Source organism: Gopherus evgoodei, chromosome 1 (assembly GCF_007399415.2).
Source record: "Gopherus evgoodei ecotype Sinaloan lineage chromosome 1, rGopEvg1_v1.p, whole genome shotgun sequence".
NCBI lineage: Eukaryota > Metazoa > Chordata > Testudines > Testudinidae > Gopherus > Gopherus evgoodei.
In genome coordinates this window covers 248,390,969-248,412,174 of record NC_044322.1, presented here as the reverse complement: position 1 = coordinate 248,412,174, position 21,206 = coordinate 248,390,969, and the positions used below count along the sequence as shown (strand labels likewise).

The window sequence follows — 21,206 nt, the reverse complement described above, 5'->3', positions numbered from 1 at the left end:
GAGGAAGACTGGGACTGGGGAGTGAGAAATGGAGAATGGGCCTGGGACAAGGAGCTAGGAAAAGAGTGGGTTGGGTCCAAGTTAGAGAGGATGAGCTTATGGTGGCAAAAAGGTCTGTGGCCTCTAGAGAGATCTCCAGAGCCCGGAATAGAATTCAGGTCTCATCATTTCTCTGCTGTCAGCAAATATCTGGGAAACCCACTGGGAAAGTGCATGTCTCATCTTCCTCTAGTGCTGGCCCACAGAGACGATGACAAGTTACTATGGTATCAGTCACTCCATTAGTTGAAGTGACAGAGGTCTGAGCTGTGGATCTTGAAGGTGCCAGTCCTGTTGATGAACTACGTGGGTGTCACTATGATGCAACACGATGGACCTTCTTTTTTTGAGGTTTGATTTTTTAAAAACCTGGTATATTACACACAAACACCACATTAAAAGACCATTACTAAGATTGCAAAATCAAATACTCAAAAGTTAGGAAATTCTAGAACTAAGGTTTTCTGTGCCACCTTAATTCAGCTCCTTTGTGCACATGTACTATGATACAATCATTAATTGCATGATCACATACTTCCCCCCTCTCCATCCCCACAGGACCCCTGGCTCACTCAGTGAACATGATGGACCTGCTCCAGGTTGAATCAGGGCTGTGCAGCTCAAGAGGCTGTTGTTTATAGGGCATCTCCCTCGTTTGGCCTGCCCAAAACAAACAGTCACTTACTTAAAGTGGAGGAGCCACTGAGCCCAATAGGCAAATGATTATGAAGGGCAACAAACGAAAAATAAGGCATGAGACTTAGGCTGAATGAGGCAGGGGACTGCAGGAATAGAAATGACAATCTCATGGTTCAGGCAGTTGAATAATACCCTGGAAAATTGGATTCTACCTCTGCCTCTGCTACAGAGTTCCCATGTGATATCACTTAAACCAAACTTTTCACAGGGATCACTCACTGTGCAATCCACATTTTCTGGGTGCCTGACTTGAGACCCTGGGGTCTGATTTACAGCAGTGCTGAACACTCACACCTGCAAGTGAAATGAATGGAAGCTGTGCTTTGAACATATGAACTGCTGCTAAGTAATCTGAAAAAACAGGTCCGAGGTGTCTCAAATTGGACACCTACAATTAGTGACTGCTTTGACATTAACTTCTCTGCATCTCAGCTCTCCATCTAGAAAATACCACATCATTTTGCAGGGGAGTTGTGAAATGGTTTGTGAAGTACTCAGATACTACAGTGACAAGTACCATAGAAAACCCACGAGGAAATTAGTAAGTCTGACTTCCGAGCAGGTTTTGAATCATGTGCAGTAAATAAGGCCTGGGACCACACACTGAACAACAAGGGGAAAAAAATATTTAACAGCCCCTTACTAAGCGTGCTCCATTCATTCTGTGCAATGAATAAGTCAGGGGTCCTGTGGAAAAAAATAGTATGGGATTAAAGACAGTGTCAGAACACATATGCAAAAGGGATCTGATTTTAGGTTCCATCAGCAAATTTAATTCTGGCATTTCCTAACTTTCGAGTACTTTTCTTTGCAACCTTAATAATATTCTTTTCACATAGTTTTTTGTGCGCAGTGCATGTGCATATGAAGTAAAACTCAACCCACAATCTTCCTTATAAAGCCCAGAGTTTGGAGGCATACAGACCACAAGAAAGGGACATTCCACTGAATATGTAGACTAAACACTTCAACACTAGGGAATGTTTGAGTACAAGACAGTTATGCTACTGCTAATAAACATTTTATACTTATAAAAAGACCATTGAAAAGCTAACATTATTGTGATTGGTCAATGCAATCTGGACACAAGATGCAAGACAAGCTATTGGGGCTGGATAGTCTTATCGTTATGCTCTTCCTCTACCATCTGAAATTTGGACTCACTTTTGACAATTCCTCTTCTAATACTATTTAGCTTCTTGGGTTTTAGATACAATGCGATATGTATCTTTGTATTGCCATGATCAAAAGCATTTAACTCTCCTGCAAATACTGTGTATTCCTCACTCTGGTATGTACATATTTAATTCTCCTTCCACTTTGTGTAAATATGAGGTATTAGTTTTGTGTTTCTTTTTTAATGCTAAGAAAAAAAATCAGTAAAGGCAAAATGTAAATATGCCTATGCATACACACACACACTTTAGAAAAAAGGACAATTTAGCTAAGTGGATATATTTAAAATGAGGGAATGGATATAAACAAAATTAACATCCAGATTTTCTAAATATGTTCTAGTTCTATAATAAGTGTTTTTTCCTCATAACCTGTCATCATTAACAATAAAATTTTATCCTTATATTTTAAAGAGTTCTAGAGCATTTAAACAAAGCAGGTCTGAAGGACACATTGAAGATCAAATCTTACCATATTTAATGGCGTAAACAGAAAATGAACCAATTCGGGTGCACTAGGGTTCTGGATGTGGGACTTTAATTTAGCCTGAGGAGGGGAAAAGAGAAAAAACAAACTGGTAACTTTTATGACAATTGAATAGTACATGGTAGAATCATGCTTTAAAAGAAAGAACCTTAGTTATATTTTTTTCTGCATTTATATATAGCATGTCAAAGGTTGCCAAAAATATGGGTCACTTATCCTTTGGGAAGAAGAGATCACACAAGCAAGCATCCCATAAATTATAGAGCTGATTAGCACAGTATATCTTACAATTGACCAAAGATGCTGGTGCAGAGGATTTTATGGTGTCCTTTGGGAAGAGCTGCTGAATGTGGGGGTCAGGAGGAGAAAAGATTATGTAGGCTTCAACTAAGGCACTTTTATTGTGTTCAGCCTGGTGTCCTCAAACACAAGGGCATGGAGATGGTGGAGACCTACTCCCACTTCCCAACAAAAGTGTCAGTGGTTCACAGATTTTTAAGGCCAGAAGGGACCACTGTGATCACCTAGTCAGAGCTCCTGTATAACACAGGCCATAGAACTTCCCTGAATTAATTCCTGCTTCAAGTCCAACAACTGCAGTTGCAGAGCATGTGATGTAGGGGCAATTTCCCTGTAGCCTTCTCAACCCTTACAAAGGCCTCCTGGAGCACAACCCCCCTTCAGTGGGATTTCATTTCCCTAAGGAGAAATAGAAGAAAGCTGATTGGTTCAGTTACTGGAGGAGGAGGACAGGTTCTCCCAGTGGCACTGCTGTCACAGCCACTGAAGCAAAAAGCCAATAGCTGAAGGGGGGCACACAGGAAATTAAAATTTCCCAGTGATGCTCTGGGGCATATTGAGGAGAAGATGCCAAAACTGGGTACCTGAATGGGTAGCACTGGCTGCCAATAGCTAGTGATGTTTAGGGCAAGAGATGGCCACAGGATGGAGCATTGTGAGAGTAGTGAGGTTTGTAAGAGAAATCTCTCTTTATGGCCTATTTGACTCATATTATTTAGTATATTTAACGGTGGTAATGAGCATAGAGAATCTGACAAGCACAACTGAAAAGCTAAATAAAGAGCACATCTGTGGAGGCTGGCAAGCAAACAAGTGAGAGCTGTACATTTTCCTAACAAACCTCTCTAGAAACCAGTTAACACTTTGAATGTAAAAGGGTTAAACTTTATTATTATTGTTACCACTTCGCCAGTCATGTGGCACCGCTGTAAAGTCTCTGCTGCTCGGGGGGCGGGGTGTGTGTGTATATGGGTGTTTTGGAGATTGGGACTGCAGCCCTGCGCAGAAATGAAACCAGTCAAACAGCCACTGCTTTTAGCCCTGGCCTGAATAGGGGGTTTGAAGACAAAATCAATCAAGCACCATCTCTCAGGGCTACAGTAAGGCAGGTTGGCCAAAACTGGATGCAATGTGGGATTACGCTAGTAGGACTAATTACTCTGTTGACAGTGCAATTTGAGGCTTGCTGCCTCTAGAGGCGCTGCAACAGCTGAGAGTGACATATAGGACTAGTCTCACCCAAAAGAACCATTTCCAACAGTGACACAAACATCTGTGCGCACTCACTAGCAGCCATGTGCGTGGATGCGTGCTGGGCTGCAGATGTGCAAAGGAGTTGTTAGGCCAAAATCCTCTACTGAGGAGAAGGCCTTGTAGAGAGCCCGGGGGAAAGCACGACAGCGTGGTCACCAGTCCAGGGGGAAGGAGAAAGCTGTCTGGGGCCTATTCCCAAGAGGTGCCTCTGGGGAGCAGAGGTGCCATGAGCACAACAACCTGTTAGTAACCAGAGCAATCGGAGAAACTGGATTTTAAAATAAAAAGGCAAATCTACCTTTCTCCCACACTTCCACCTGCACACTCAGACACTTCAAAAACATTTCTAGCACAGGAGGTATTTGAAAACACGTGGGTGAAAGTGACACATCAAGGTGCACTCAGAGCCAATTTGTAGCAGCAGGGAAACAGTATGCTGCATCTGATTTCAAACCAGCTAGGAAAAGTCACCCCTGCCTGCCCTGTGGAGCCTCAGCTGCTGGCAGCTACTTACCAGAAGGTTAAAGCCATGCTTGAATTTTTGAAAACAGTCAACAAATTCATCTGGAGGTGGTGGCTTTGCACGAAGAGTGAGAACCCCCTCTAGCGAACAAAATGAAAAAAATATATAGATATTATGGTAGTTCAGGACATGTATATTTACTAACATAGGCTAGCTCTGCTGCCTTTTCTCCCATTGACTTCCAGAGAAGGATGGCAATAGGATTTGCTTGCATGAGGAAGGGGAGCAGGACTAGAACCCAATTATTTTTAGATCTCAATGTATGCCCAAACCTAAGCCAAGGAAAACAAAGTGACTTGTCCAATTAAACTGAATAAGTAACAACAAAAAACCAGAACGCAATGCAATAAGAGAAACAAAACCACATTCACTAGCTACATGAATGACTTAAAGAACAAGGCAATAAAAATACCTGGGGGATAGGAGGGAAAACAACTCTTACCTCCAGGTCCTTTCTTTTTATTCTTTTTGGTTTTCTTTCTCTTTGAAAGTTCAGCAAATGCTTCAGCAGCTTTTTGAAGTTTGGTAACAAAATATTCAATGTCATCCAAAATATGGTTCAGAATTTGCTGCAGAAGAGATGAACAACATTAATGTCTCAGTCTATTCTGTAGCACAGCTAGTCATTTCCTCATTTTGTTGTAAAATTTACAGCATCCTAGCAGCAGTCTCCTACGCTCAACATTAATTCCAGGAAATACTGCCTATGTAGATTCACCCTATGTCTGACAATTACAAATTTCTCAAGCTCTCATTTTGCTCTATTTTCAATAGTTGTGATCCTTAAAAGCTTTCAAAGGTAAGTATTGAGATTATTAAATTTTGCATTTAATTAGCTTGGAGTCACACACTATGTTTCTCCCACGCAGCACATGCAGAAATTTTGTTAAAACATAATTTTCCCTGCGATGCTATTGAGCCATTTTCTAACAGCTGTAATTTCATAGTCTCTGCTAAAACAAAGTATTACGACTATTACTTGCTGAAATGCAGAGTTGCACTTTCTAGTAGATGTGACATTCTTTGGTGAATGTGAAAAATTCCTTTCAATGCATAAGAGTACAGATCAAGTGGGGGAAAGGTATATGCCCCAGTTCAGGAAAGCTTAAGCACTTGCTTAGGTCCATCATTATTCAGGGAAGAACATATCAGTATGCTTAACTTTAGGCATGTGTTTAAGGTATATTGACTTAAAAGGGATTTAAGCACATGCTGAAAGTGCTATCCTGAATCAAGATCTTAGTGCGCTCACATCTCATACCTACAGTTCAAGTTCTCCACAGGACAGAACTGAATCTGATCTTGATGGCCTTATTTCAGTCCTTTTTTGTGCCCCTTATAAGTCTATCACAGTTTGGCATGACTGGCAAACTCTCACCAAGAACTGTGTTTTGCCTGTGAAAAAAGCTCTTCCTGTTCACGAAGCAACCATCCAACATTTCAAGAACACTGAACAATACTGCACACAAACCTATATCTTAACTTACAACATCTCTGTCAATCCTGGCTGCCATCATCTCAGCTGTTTCTTCATGCTCATGGAACTGTCTGGGTTTTTCAACTACAGGGGGCGGGGAAAAAAGGTGAGACATACAAAGTAAAGGATATCAGAAACGAAGAGCCAAAGCTCCATATATACTAATCTTACATATGGAACCACCATTCCAGGAGTGCAAGGAAGACTAAAAAGTTCATACCTCTCAATCTGCTGAGGCCCAAATGTGGAACACACAATGTGCAATAAAAACCCCAAAACAAGAGGGTCAAAATATAAAATATATATTTATGCAAGCAACTTAAAATGCTGTGAGATTTTTCCTTTGGTGCAAAATAACTCTTTCTACAACTTTGATTTCATGAATCCTTCTTTCTGATGTAAATTATCTGCAACACTAAAAAAGGAGGGGACATCAAATTTGTATGGAGCATAGTTAACTTTGCAATTAAGACAAGTGATGTTCATGAAAATGAGGGACAAATGAAAAGTATGCTAATGTTCCCCTTGAAGAAGCATTTTAATACCTGATTTAAAACATGATCTACCTGAAACTACTGTACTGCACTCAAACTTATGTTTTTTAAAAAAAACCCTTTATGATTCAAAAATGGCATGGAGAGATGAAGAATCTTTGAGGGTAGATTTATTTTGTATTTGTAGCAAATATAAACAGATGACCTGTTTAAGGTTTGTTTTTTCTTTGGGCTTTTTTTTTTTTTTTAAATCCAGTCAATATTGTTCCCATTTCTTAAGTGTCCACCACTGTAATAGCTGGGGCTTTAATTTTGTTTTACTGAACACAAGGGGAAACGCCTCAAAATATTGCTTTTAAACAGAATAAAACAGGCTCAAGTTGCAATTGAGTGAGAGTTAATCAACTCAAAGGCTCGTTATTATTATTATTAATTTATATTGCATTAGCATCTCCAGGGGCCAGTTCAGAACAAAGCCCCATTGCGGTAGGCATCATACAAACACATAACGTATCCAACTCAGCCTCTGCCCTGAAGAATTTACCATCTCAAGTCCTGATCCCACAAACAATTAAACATATGCTTAGCTTTATGCATCTGAGTAGAATTATGTATACGCGTGTGTAGAATTGGGACCAAAGTCAAATGACAAAGTGGAGGATTGCAGACAAGGATATAAAATTGACTAATAAGTGAATAAAAGTGTTGATTATCCTCATTTAGTCACCCTTACTTCACTGTTTTCTGATAGCAATCACAGCTAAGTAGGTCTGGAGGAGGAGGAGGATGGGCATAAGGGATGTGGTCTCAAGCATCAATTCAAGGAGGGCATTCCATATGAAAAGGGCAAAATGGAAAAAGGAATGGGGGCAGTTGTGTGAAACTGACAAATTAGGCAGAAGAGGCTGGCACAGGTGGCGGGGGGGGGAATGATGTGATAAGATGATAGTGCACAAGTAGGGAACGGCAGACTCAGTGATTCTTCTTTCAAAACAGCAAATCTCAATGTTACAGGGAACCATTCTAAGTCTGCATTTTTAAAAATAGTTTCATTAAAGGCTACAGCACTTGAATCTACTTAACTGTGGGGGGTTTCAGTTACAACAATTTAGAAAATATCCACACAAATAGAAAAAATATATATATAACTGTCAGGAACACAATTCAGTAAGAGTCCACTTAAAAAAAACACCACCACAGACACCGTTTAACAAAGATAAATTCAAACAAAAGAACAAATTAGCCTTTGCTTGATGTAGCACATAATGCTGTGTGGTGGTATGTAAAAATGTTCTGACCATTACTGCTTTCTATGGACATTTTAAAGTGCTTTGTGCTGCACAGTTGTACACTTCGTTAATGAATACTTCCGTTCAACAAACAGAAAATGGGATAAAAACCTTCATCGATAATGGATTCTTTTGCTTTCTTTATTTTAATAAGAAACCATTAAAAGTAAAAACTCCAAAAACTCAATTTACCCAAAATTATTCTTTAAACATATTCTATTCTACTGAAAGTAGTTGCATTATTTCCAAATTAGCAATAGTTTCATTTTTATCTGATAGAAAGCATGTTTTTCCATTATCGTCAAAAATCTGAAGCCCTACACAGAAGATATGAATCCCAAATATTCATGTTTCTGAAACACACTTTTGTTTACACTTGTAAAGATGATCAGCAAATTTAGCCACACCATTTGCTCTTAAAAATGAAGAGAAGTGGAGTCCAGCCTCCTAGTCAGCTTATCATAGTAATTAGCTGAGAAATAAAATAAAATAAAATAAAATAAAATAAAATAAGTCAGGTTGTTGCCCTGAGAAATTTACCATGCAAGGGTTTGATCTTGCAAATTCCCTATTACTGATCATAGCATCATCGAAGTTCCTTGAGCTATGCTATGTAGTAAGTACTATGCACATCAGCAAGGCCATGCAGCAGCCAGACTTCAGTTAACTTTCATAGACAGTGCCTAGAATACCATGTTCAATTCTGGGTATTTCAATATCACAGAAATGGAGTAAAACAAATTCAGAAAAACAACAAGGAGTCTGGTGGCACCTTAAAGACTAAAGACTGTTAGTCTTTAAGGTGTCATTGGACTCCTCCTCGTTTGTGTGGCTACAGACTAACACAGCTACCCCTCTGATCCTCGACACAAATTAAGAAAAGGAAAAGTTGGGGTAAATGAGATAGCTCAGGTTCTGACAGCCAAATCTACTAGACCATCAGATTGTCTCTCTAGGGAAGTGGTAGCTTGGGGCATTTAAAACTAGAGTGAACAAAAGAGTAGAAGAGAGAATAGCCCTGATCTGCCCCATTGGGAATGGTGCAGATGATTCAATTGGTCTTTTCTATTTTTAGCTCAATTACCATAATCTTCACAGAGCTTTTGTTTGTAATTATTCTTTTTATTTGTTGGCAACATGCAAATATGCTGCCCAGAATATTGCCAATCACTCAATTACCAACACCGTCAATTCCCGGCAATACTCACAGTCTCCTTGTTCAGCTGCCCAAGCAGACCAGGCTGCCACTCGACTTCTGACATCCACCTGTGTGACAGTACCTGGGGGAACAGGAGCAGGGGCTTTTGGAGGTGGAGGAATAGAGCTGTCAGCTTTGGAAATCATCCTAAAGAAATATAACAAACCAGAGATGAAGCTTGGAAAAAATTTTTTCTCCCTTCTGTGTTATTGGAAAAGGCAAGTGGGCGTACGGAGAAACCTCAGATATGTGACATGTCACTCTTTGTCAGACGTAAAAAGTTAGCAGTGCACAGGTCTGTCATTTGTAAGTAAATTGAGCATACATCTCTACTCCGACATGACGCTGCCCTTGGGAGCCAAAAAGTCTTACCGCGCTATAGGTGAAACTTCGTTATCTTGAACTTGGTTTTATCTGCCGGAGCGTACAGCCCCGCTCCCCCGGAGCGCTGCTTTACCATGTTATATCCGAATTTGTGTTATATCAGGTCATGTTGTATCGGGGTAGAGGCATACTTGAAAGACTGCTCTGTGATAAACTCTTACTATGAATACTAGGCATCACTAACTCCTTGTGCACTTCACTCCCCCATCCTTAATGCATCCTCTTACCCACTAGAGGAAGTGGCAGCATTCTCCCAAATGAACACAGTTATGTATAACATTAGAGTAGGAGAAGGTGTAAATTCAGACAGTGAGAGAGAAATAAATCAAGCTGTTGTCTCTGATGGTAGGTGTATACTATCCAGAAGATTACCACAAAATAGTAAAGAATAGTACAGTTGGAAAGAGGAGAATGAGGGAGAAAAAGAAAGGATGATTTTAAATTACTTTCTACTAGACTGTTCCTGATACTACCTGGAAGTTTTTTACCTGAGCGTGTCAAGTCTCTTCTTTTGTTTCCCCCCTTTGCTGTCGCTGATTGCACTTTCAATATCTTCATGAATAAAGCTAGCCTGCAGTGACAGAAACAGATGTTACCTGGCTGCCAAACACTTGGAGTTGTTAACTAGGCTAAATAGATAGGATCAAAAATATCCACCTGCTTGTTTTTGAAACACATTTTAGGTCCAGGAACATATGTATCATAAGAATTTTCTTTCAACTTTATTTTCAATACAGTTAGAGAAAGAGAGACATAGTGCTACTGTCTGGATGCTGATACATATATCAGTGTTCTGATATCAAACTGTGTTCTGGTGCGTATGTTTGCAGTGTTGTTGTAGTCGAGTTGGTCCCAGGATATTAGAGACACAAGGTACAAGAAGTAATATCTATTGGAGCAACTTCTGCTGGTGAAAGGTCAGAGCTGAAGGATTCTGAAGTTCAAAAGTTTGTCTCTCTCACCAACCGAAGTGGGTCTAATAAAAGATATTATCTCACTCAAGTTGTCTTTCTGGTCATTTAAGCTGAAATGTGCCTTAACAGTTGTAATAATTTCAAGTCAACAATTACTGCCAGAGCAAATGATTTCTTCTTTCCTACATGATGATGGTATTATGTTAAGTTTTCTCAAGCATGTTAGTGAAAGGCATTACACAACAAACAAATAGCAACAGCACTAAAGATAAGAAAGAGAATGGTTGAACCCAGGGCGGCTCCAGCATCTACACTGCCTTATGTGGGCCTGAGTCCAACCACTCATATCCCAGAATTCCTAGTACCCAAAATGCAGCCACTCTAGCCCTTTCTCCATAGTGTAGCACGTGAAAACTTGACTGTCCACTAAAATTGTCTGTCCAGAGGACAAAGGATTGTGGAATACTTTTTGCAGACTCCAAGTACAAGTCCAATGGGGCTTGAGTCAGGCTCATACCTGCCACCCTAACAGGATCCTGGGACCCTGGATCTGAGCCCTGGGTTATCATGATGTGTGTAGGTAAAAGGGGGGTTAGGCCTGATACTGAGTTTGAACCCTGTGCTTACACTGCAGTGTAGACATACCAGTAGGGATTGCAATTAAAAGGTTAGGAAAAAAAATGAGATGGGCAGGGAACATCCTTCAGTATGAACTTCACCACTAATTGAAAACTGAATCTATATAATCTCAGAGTTTGTCTGCACTACAGAGCCTTTGCCGGCTTAGCTATGCTGGCAGAATCCCCCTAGTGGAGATGCCACAAAAACCAACAGAAGTAGATCTGTCAGCATGCCACTGGCCACACAATTAACTCCAGTCATCTTCACATCACTATTGCTGGAACCATTCCAAATGTTTATTTGAATAAACTCCACCATGTGATTAGTATTATTTTAAAAAAAAGGATACAATATGGTGACTAAAACTACTATGAAATAAAATTTAAAAAGTTCCATGAAATTACTTATCAGAATTTGAAGAAGCAGTACAAATTATATTACTGCACATACCGAAATTGAGATGTACGATCTCAGAAATAAAGTCAAGTACTTTTAACAACTTTCTTTACTCTAAAATATTGCTGGCTTATCCTAATTAGAAGCAAACAAGATCTCTCTTCCTCATTGATATATTGGTATAATTGACTTTCCTCCTCACTGTTAATTCACAAAATTACAAAATTCAAGTAATCTGCAAGGGGTCCCTATTATTGCCTTACCTTAACCTCATCGCATTGGAAAAGATGAAGATCTGGCTTGTTTTGGGCTGGTTCTTTGCAAACTAGTGCAAGAATAGAATCATAATTGCACGTGTTCATCACAGCTTGGCAATGTTGAATTGTGCTCAAAGGAAAATTCTCCAGTTCATTCTGCAGAGGGGGAAGGAAAAAATTACACATTTCTGGTTACCAAAAATTCAGAGTCCTAATCTCTGAAATGCTGCTGCAATTTCATCCAAACAATAAAAATAATAAAGCGGTAATTAAAATAATATAAAAAACCGTTCAGACACTCTTTTTCCCCCACTGATTCCCTCCTTCCTTCTGAAAATAAGAATGCCATTTACAGACCCTACCTTTGATTCTAAGTCCACCAGACTGACAGCTTTATCATCCACTTGAAGAATCATATCTTGGGTCCACACTTTGCCCTTGGCATCCAGCAATTTCAGCTTTCTTATTCCATCATCCACTGTTATCATAGCCTCTTTCCGGTCCAAAACAAAAGTGGTCAAGTGCTGATGATTGATACATGCGTAAATAAATGCACACCCATTAAAACTCATTTTCCGAAACCAAATGTCTGTAGTATTTAAACTGTAGTGAAACAGGATGATAAGCCATGCATTTAAAAAAAAAAAAGAGTGCCTTTATACATGACACATCCCACTGATGATAAGCTAGGATTTTTTATTCCATAATGTCACTTAAAGAAATCAACTGACTACTACAACCTACAATTTATTATCCTCTATCATTCTGTTAGTAGTTAAACTACCTTGGATATTTTGACATTTTTCAGGCATCACTATCAGGATTTAAAAAAAAACTCTCTCAGAACATTAATTTACCATGCATGACAAGTAGCAGCCTGGCACCTCTGGAAAGTGAAACAAGCAGCAGCACAACAGGAAGCTGACCTATACTTGGTTAATTTGCCTCAACCCTGACCTGGAAGGTCCTCATATTTCTGTTAAAGCTGACAACTAGCATACTAATAGCAACAATATTTTGTTCATTTGTTTCTCATAGATTCACCTTCTAGGTAGATGGGCCACTCATTTCATATACACTACCAAATAAATATTTTCTGGTATCACTTTTGTTCACTACCAGCCTGGCATGTATTTTATTCTTAACCAGTGGCTTGTGAATGAAATATTATCTTACTGCCATTGTTCCGGATCCATCCAATTTCCTTGCAGTTATGATTTTGCTACATTTCTTTTCTAACATGTCAACAGTGCATCAAATACACAGAATGGTATACCTATTAACTGTGTAACCAAGACAGTGGATATGGCAGCTGCGTAAGACCAAATAATATTAACACAGAAATGAAAGGGAATTTAAACAACTCAAAAGGCAAAATAAAATTTAGTGAAGAGATTATACTCATTGTTCACATGGCAACACATTCCAAATACATTCAGTAATCTTTATGCCAACAGAGTACCAATGCCTAACTTTAATTTCTAAAGTAGCCAAAATCATACAGAGTCAGAGGCAACATAAGTATTTCTTTGCAAGCAGATTGTGAAGGCGATCTGAGCAATAGAATGTAAGATGATGCTGAGAACCATCAAACGTAACAGCTTACACAGGTTCTGAATTTAAAGCTGAACAATGAGGAACTGTGAATTTATGGCATTGGCAGGACCTAATTTAGTTCCACAACAGTGCTGCTTGGTTACACAACAGAACGTCTACTGTCGTATCAGAATACGGCTGTAATATGATGTCTGATATTTTAAATTGTCTTATATGACAAAGGATCAAAAAGTGCTTTAAAAACAATATGCAAGCATCCAGGACTTGCTTCCATAGGCACCGACTCTGTGGATGCTCCAAGGTTGGAGCACCCGGGGGAAAAATTAGTAGGTGCAGCACCCACTGACAGCCAAGCTCTCCTCCACTCCCGCCCCACCTCACCCTCCCCACCTGAGTGCGCCGTGTCCCCACTCTTCTGCCTACCTTCCAGAGTTTCCCATCCAGCTGCCGCCAAACAGCTGTTTGGCAGCATTAGCACGCTCCAGGAGGGATGGGGAGGAGCAGGAATGTGGCTCGGTCAGGGAAGGAGGCAGGGAAGAGGTGGTGCTGGGGCAGGGATTTGGGGAAGGAGTTGGAATAGGGCAGGGAGGGGGCAGAGTTGGGGCGGGGATTTTGGGGAAGGAGTTGGAAGAGGCGGGGGCAGGGGGTGGGGCCCCATTAAAGGAGTGAAGTGGGGGCAAGGCCGGGGAGGCAGTCAAGCACCCACAGGAAAGAGGGGAAGTTCGCGCCTATGCTTGCTCCCCTGCAAAATGTAAATGGATTTACTCCTGGGGTAGAACAGGACATCAATATACAGTAATTCTGCTCAGCAGTTTAGGACAGGAAGAAAGAGAGAAACTTTGCATTGCAAAGTAGGGGGAATTTGGTAGGCAGAACGTAATTAACCATAACAGAATGTAGCCAATCCTGAAGTTAAGACCCCTGCTGCTGTGAATAGCAGTCTGAGCTCTCTGATGATAATGATGATACTTTATCAAAGCCTCCGTTTTCCATAACATCCAACATGGAGCTTCAGTGACACAGAGCATCTCAACACAGTGCCGGAGAACTAGAAGGCAACAAGCTCAAGGAAAAAAGCACATCACCTATTGAATTATCAACATCACTTCCTAAGGCACCTAGATTTTGCACAGACACATCCCTTCCCTCTGCCAAATAGTAACTCCAGGCAATCCTGCTTTTCTCATAAAATCTGACACAATTGTAGCCTAATGTGGTCTAGCTGCAGGATCCAAGACATAATCAAATGTATATTATATTAAAAGTGACATTTGCCTGGCAAAACATTTTAGATGATGTATATGTCTTCCAATCTATGGACACTGCTTTGGAGGAAACAAATCATTGCATATTATGTAGAACTGTACTAGAAAGGAGTAAACTGGACCTTGCATTTTACCCTAAAAATTGTGTCCGGGCATTTGCTATTTTTCCAATTGGAAATGTCACTCTTACCTCAACATGATACTGTGACGTTTCGGATATGCTGCTGGCACTGTCCCGTGCATAACTCTTCCTTTGCTCTAAAATATAATAATTAAGAGGAGTAATTATTCACCTGCTTCCATGTTGTGCTGAAGCTTATATCTTTTAAAAGGGTCTCAGATACTCCACAATGTTTTTATACAAATGCAGAAAAAGAAAAGCTGTTACTTATCATACTCAAAAGGAAGAGCCTTCACCTCATTGTAGCCCTGAGCATAATATATATCCACATGAATAATACCATGAAAAAAAGCCAGTAGGAGGCAAACAAAATGCTAGACTCAACACAACAACTCAGAATACAGCAGGTTATTGGCATTTTAAGTATTGTTTGAAAATAATGTATTGTAAAGTTTGAATATAAAATCTTTGACTTCCCACTTATGTAACTAGCAAAACTGGCTTGGGGCTTTTCGTATATGTATTAATGTACTCTGAAACAAAGTGTGCCTTGTTATAAATTACTACTCTATAGCTAAAAAGCCCCAGGAATTAGCAGAAAAAAGTCCTAATCAATATCTTAAATATCAGGACTTGAAACTGAATATTGTAGAAATTATTTAAAAAAAAACACACAAATGTGATTTGCCTTTCTTTCTTTCTTTCTTTCTTCCTTCCTTCCTTCCTTTCCAAGTATTCAAAATAAATGAATTACTGGTGTAGAAATAGGCTGAGAAGGGACAAATGCCGAAGATGCAGTACAGAACTGCCACACTGAATTACTCTAAAAGAAATATATTATATTCTTCTGACTGTTACATAACGCTGCAAAATCAGAAATATCATGTTGGGTCTTTTTATGCCAGTGGGTAAAAAATAATACATATTACAATGTCATAAGCAGTGGGAAAAAAGGATCTCATCTTAATTTAATACAAAAATATTCTCAATGTAATATTTGGAATCTTTACTCATAATCACTGAAAGGCCTAATATTTCTTTCCTTTCTCGGGCAAAGCTCCAAATGAAGTTAATAGGATACCTGACAGAATAAGGTTTTCAGGATTTAGTTTCCGGTATTTTTGTTTTTTTTTTAAATAATCAATGTTTCTGCCTTAAAATGAGATAAATGAGCATTTTGATGAACTGGGTTTCAAGCTGAGAAAAATCGATATGTACAGCGTATATCAATTTCACCATAGAGACAACTTGTGTATTTGTGATAAATGAAGGAGACTATTAACACAATAGCACACAAGAGCTAACTACATCAAAGCACTACTTCAACTACTAAAAATGAAGGCAGGTTTGGGTTGAATAGTTATTTAAGACCTTAGGGTCTATCAATTATATAGATCTTTTGGGAGGGCTGTACAGCAGAAGAGAATGATACCCATTGGGGTCTTAGACCAATGTAAAACAAAGGGCCTTCCTAAACTGTATTTCTTTACATGGGTATTTCAAGTCAGGTAGAGAGTGGGTTTAATAACGGAGGACGCCTATGTTGCAAGAAGTGAAGTACACTCAACTTCCATGAATGCAGTGGGATATTGCTTAGCAGGTGATAGTTAGCAGGAGGTACAGGCCCATAGTTTCATCATGTCTGCGCATCTCATAGAAGGCAGTAGTTACAGAGAACTCTTGGTAGCTTGCTGTCTTTCTTCCCAGAAGACCAGTGTTGCTTATTGAAATAGAGCCACCCTGGGGCAATTAACTTACAACAGTTATTCAGTTTGCTTTAGTGAGATTAGTCTGCAGTACAATCAACTAAATACCGGACTACTGTGGATTACCAGAAGATGCATTTAGGATGGTGCACAAGGGCATACTGTAAAAAAAGCCCCATCATCTGCTCTAATTTAATTACTTAGAAACACAAATAAAAATGTCCTTGGCATTTAATGCTTTAATTTAACTGTTACTAATATTTTTGCTTTTGCAGCATATTACTTATTTTCAGAATTGTTTAAAAAAAAAACACCACCACAAACACGCACCTCAAAAAACACTCAATAAACCATTTCTATTTCATTTGCTACCTTTCTTTTTTTGTTTGGACGATGATCTGAAGTAGTAAAGTCCATCTGTTCCTAACAAAACAAGGGAATTAAAAAGCCATGTCTGGTTTAACCCAACAGCTATAATTATTTCCATCCCAAAGATGACAGGGCAACAGTCTTAACTTACTAGCTGTAAATGAATAATTGGATGTTGTGCAACAAGAAAGAGGACATGTAGAAAAACCACTGCACATTCTGATTTACTGAAAGTTTGACCTGCTGGGCTTTTTCAAACAGAAGGTTAAATAGATTAACATTTTTGCTTTCATCAAATTAAACCGGGACAAGGAATTTTACATCTGCTGTTAAGTTTGTAAAATTAAAACAATATTAATTAAAAAATATTAAAACATACGCTTCTATGATTCTTATACATTAAAGAAACTCTGGCTTGCATGGTGGTTACACTGCATTTCATTTATGATCATAACAGGCCAACATGCAACTCTTCCAAAAGTTTCCTATGATCTTTAGTGTGCACAACTGCTAAACACCTTAGTCTTAGTGCAGGGGTGGGCAAACTTTTTGGCCTGAGGGCCACATCTGGGTATGTAAATTGTACTGCAGGCCATGAATGATCATGAAATTGGGAGTTGGGATGTGAGAGGGAGTGAGGGCTCCAGCTGGGAGTGAAGCCAGAAATGAGGAGTTCAGGGTGCAGGAGGGGGCTCCGGGCTGGGGCAGGGGGTTGGGGTGTGTGGGGAGGGTGGGGGCTCCAGCTGGGGGTGCGGGCTCTGTGGTGGTGCTGGGGATGAGGTATTTGGGGTGCAGGAGGGTGCTCTGTGCTAGGACCAAGGGGTTCAGAGGATGGGAGGGGGATCAGGGCTGGGGGGTTGGAGCACAGCAGGGGGGTCAGGAGTGTAGGCTCTGGGCGGTGCTTAGCTCAAGCAGCTGCCAGAAGCAGTGGCATGTTCCCAGCTCTGGCTCCTACATGGAGGTGCGTCCAGGTGATTCTGCTCACTGCCCCAGCCACAGGTGCTGCCCCTGCAGCTCCCATTGTTCGTGGTTCCCAGCCAGTAGGAGCTGCAGGTCTGGCACATGGGGTGGGGACAACATGTGGAGCCCCCTGGCTGCCCCTAAGCGTAGGACCTGGAGCCGCGACATTCCTCTGCTTCTGGGAGCCATGGCACATGTGGAGCAGGGCAAGCCCCAGACCCCGCTCCCCAGCGGGAGCTCAAGGGCCTGATTAAAATGTCTGAAGGGTCGGATGTGGCCCCCAGGCAGTAGTTTGCCCACCCCTGACTTAGTGAAAAGATAGCACCTCCAAAAGCACTTCATGGCAGCAGCAACGAACATGTCTCCATCCAACAGAACAGCATAGCACCTTCGATAGACAAGATGCCACATGAAATGTTTTCAACCCCAGGAAGGTAATACTTTTACACTGTTATATATATAAAAAAGGTAAGTTGGCAACTGGTGTGGGCACACATACTACTCAAAACAGAACAAAAAAAAGTTGTTTATAAAAATCAGAATTGTCAGCATAGCTCACGAATATCTATATTCATCACTCAACTGTCTTTACTAGCATTACAGATACAGGAGCATTTCCTCACAATTTTTTAGATATCTACATGTGTGTGATGTTTGGCAGCATCCGATAGTGATCTCTATCTCAATTACGAAGGGCATTCTGCAGAAAATATTTGGGAGGCCAGTTACCCAGCAGAGACTACCTCACATATGATTTTGTATGGCACTAGATAACAGATATAATACACATTCCAGAAGCAAAAGTAGAAAGCTTGAAGTTCTATTACAAGGAGAAATTAAGAATTCTATTGGAGAAGTGCTCTTATAGTATTTTCCATCATGCATTATGTAATCCCAATTTGCTCAAACCTGTGTGGCAAAATCAGATAGATTCTACCAGATCCCAAAGATTTAGGTAACACCAATTGTGGTTAAAAACATCAGAGTGAAACTATCACTGCACTGAGACTTCTCAACCTTTAGAGAAAATATCTGCCAGAAAATATATTGTATACTTAGAGCTGTTCAAAAATTTGGCTTCTAACACATATATATCCCAATTCAGCCTAAATACTGGTAGTCATTTCTGGCAGAACAATTTTTTCAAATACACATTTAAAACTCAATAGTTAGGAAGTTTCACTCCCTTCCCTAACATGGCCAACTCAGCTGCTTATTATCCAGTCTTCCTCAGAGCCAGTTCTCAGGGACTGCCCAGGATGGGTTGACTGAAGAAAAAGCTATAAAGGAGGTTCATGAGCAGATAGAGTCTCCATTCTTGACACAGACATTAGTGTCCAGAATTAACCATTTCCTGAGGTTTTTCTTTTTTGGTAACTTCAGTAGAAAAAAATCAATTTCAGCCTATGCTCTCCTAGAGCTTTGCTTGCATTTTAGGGTTCTGCCTGCAAAACCCTTTAATCCTTGACACTAGCTGGCATTTCCCTTCAGAAAGGGCTACACAAATAGCTTTATATTCTGGATTGAAGCTAATGTGCCCTATATTGTCTGGCTTCCAGCATAAATTAGCGTGAGTCAGGAGAATAGCTCCGTCTCTCCTTGCAGAGACCTCAACTCTGAGAACCTGTCACAACCTAAACTTGTCCTTCTCAGTTCCAGGTTATAGCCTTCTACTATTATCAGACTTTTCCACACAGGGAACATTCTCTTTTGTACTTCCGTCTTAGGGCAATTACTCTCATGCCCTTTATTCTGGGCATCAGAGATCCCTCCTGCTCCAAAGTTACAAAATTCTCTATAAAGGAAATTAAAAAAAATTAATATATAGTTTAGGGTTGATCAAAACATTTTGTTTCAAGAACAGTCTTGTTATGATGTCAACTTTTTATGTTGTATTATGTTATACAAAAAGTTATTGCAAAACAAAAAACTAAAAATGTCTCATTCCAAAAATGTCAAAGTAGGATGTGCCGTCATAGGAAATTCCCTCTCCCGATTTTCCTTTTTAAACAAAATATCCAGTGAAATTCGTAATCCATTTTGATTTCAAGAGAACTGCAGATTTTGACAGAATATTCCTCCAAGATTTCTCCAATCAGATCCTTTTAAGAATTTGATTTCAAAAGCAGGCTCTTATTTTTCAAAATGTTGGCCCAAATCTTCCCTTAACCAAGATCAAGATGATAAATAATGTAGAGGGTTTGTCCCATTAAAAAAAAAACACAAAAAAACAAACACGCCCCCCCCCCTTTTCATTTGCAAGTGTTAGGGATTAATTTTTCAACATGTAATTTTTTCATGGTTTTTCCTATCGTAACCTCCAGACTGGATCACTGCATCACTCTCCTCATAAAGCTACTCTTGAAGCCAGTATGACTGCATGATGTAATAATATGTTTGACAGTAAGATGTATGAATTTTCTGCTATTTGATTAATACAACCCTTTTCTTTTTTTTCATTAACTTACATCTACCATAAATTTCCTGGCTTTCAAATTCAATGTTTGAATATTTCTTTAAGGTGATTCTTTTTAATTAAATACATATTTAAACACAGTAAAAATTATTTATAAAACACCCAAACTAATTCTGCTAGATATGGACTAGCAGTTTGGTACAAAATAATTTTCTCTTGATGGCATATATCACATTGATAGATGAGCAGGTGAACGAACCCCGGTTGGTCTGGCTGATGTGGTTAGGTCCTATGATGGTGTCCCTTGAATAGATATGTGGACAGAGTGGGCAATGGGGTTTGTTGCACAGATAGGCTCCTGGGTTAGTGTTTTTGTTCAGTGATGTGTGATTGCTGGTGAGCATTTGCTTCAGGTTGGTGGACTGTCTGTAAGTGAGGACTGGCCTGTCTCCCAGGGTCTGAGAGAGTAAGGGATCATCCTTCAGGATAGGTTGTACATCCTTGATCACGTGCTGGAGAGGTTTTAGTTGGGGGCTGTAGGTGATGGCTAGTGCCGTTCTGTTACTTTCTTTGTTGCGCCTGTCCTATAGTAGGTGACTTCTGGGTACCCTTCTGGCTCTGTCAATCTGTTTCTTCACTTCAGCAGGTGGGTATTGTAGTCTTAAGAATGCTTGATAGAGACCCTGTAGGTGTTTCTCTCGGTCTGAGGGATTGGAGCATATGTGGTTGTATCTTAGAGCTTGGCTGTAGACAATGGATCGCGTGATGTGGTCTAGATGAAAGCTGGAGGCATGTAGGGTTTCAGTATAGGGTGGTGATGTGATCATTGCTTATTTGCACTGTAGTGTCCAGAAAGTGGATCTCTTGCGTGGACTGGTCCAGGCTGAGGTTGATGCCACAAGAATTTCTAGTTGTTTTTACTTATTACTCTATTCACTTCTCTCCTTCTAATTTGGCTTGGTCCTAATACCACTTCCAGATATTTGGTTAACTGTTACATAAAACTCAGTAGAGCCTTAAATTAAATGTATCTTACTTCTACGAATACACTTTTGGAACTCTTGCAGCAGCTCCAAAAGATTGACACCGACATTTCTGAGGCTCAGGCCACACTGTTGTTCTGCCTAAGACTAAACACTTACGATTCGCTGATGTGCTACTGGAATGAAATCCAAATGTGGAAATTAAAGTATCTGATTAATATTCACTAGGATCATTTTGACAGCCATACAGCAACACTGAAGTGTTTGCCATTTGCCTGCCTATTGCAAGATATTTCAATAAGATTTCTCATGGTGACTCTTG

The 21,206-nt window shown here is 39.9% G+C and overlaps 1 protein-coding gene across 11 annotated transcripts in view; it reads right to left on the bottom strand.

Annotated features, from left to right (window-relative positions):
• Positions 1-21,206, bottom strand: part of EPS8 (epidermal growth factor receptor pathway substrate 8) — a 227,864-nt gene that overhangs the window by 50,034 nt on the left and 156,624 nt on the right. For all 11 annotated transcript variants that reach the window (XM_030542160.1, XM_030542186.1, XM_030542177.1 and 8 more), the window contains 9 exons: positions 14,520-14,587; positions 11,870-12,031; positions 11,514-11,663; positions 9,808-9,890; positions 8,946-9,082; positions 5,965-6,038; positions 4,920-5,046; positions 4,469-4,557; positions 2,386-2,460 (listed from right to left, as the gene is read on the bottom strand). In XM_030542160.1, coding sequence (XP_030398020.1) covers positions 2,386-2,460; positions 4,469-4,557; positions 4,920-5,046; positions 5,965-6,038; positions 8,946-9,082; positions 9,808-9,890; positions 11,514-11,663; positions 11,870-12,031; positions 14,520-14,587 — 965 coding nt within the window. The remainder of the gene's footprint in view (positions 1-2,385; positions 2,461-4,468; positions 4,558-4,919; positions 5,047-5,964; positions 6,039-8,945; positions 9,083-9,807; positions 9,891-11,513; positions 11,664-11,869; positions 12,032-14,519; positions 14,588-21,206) is intronic.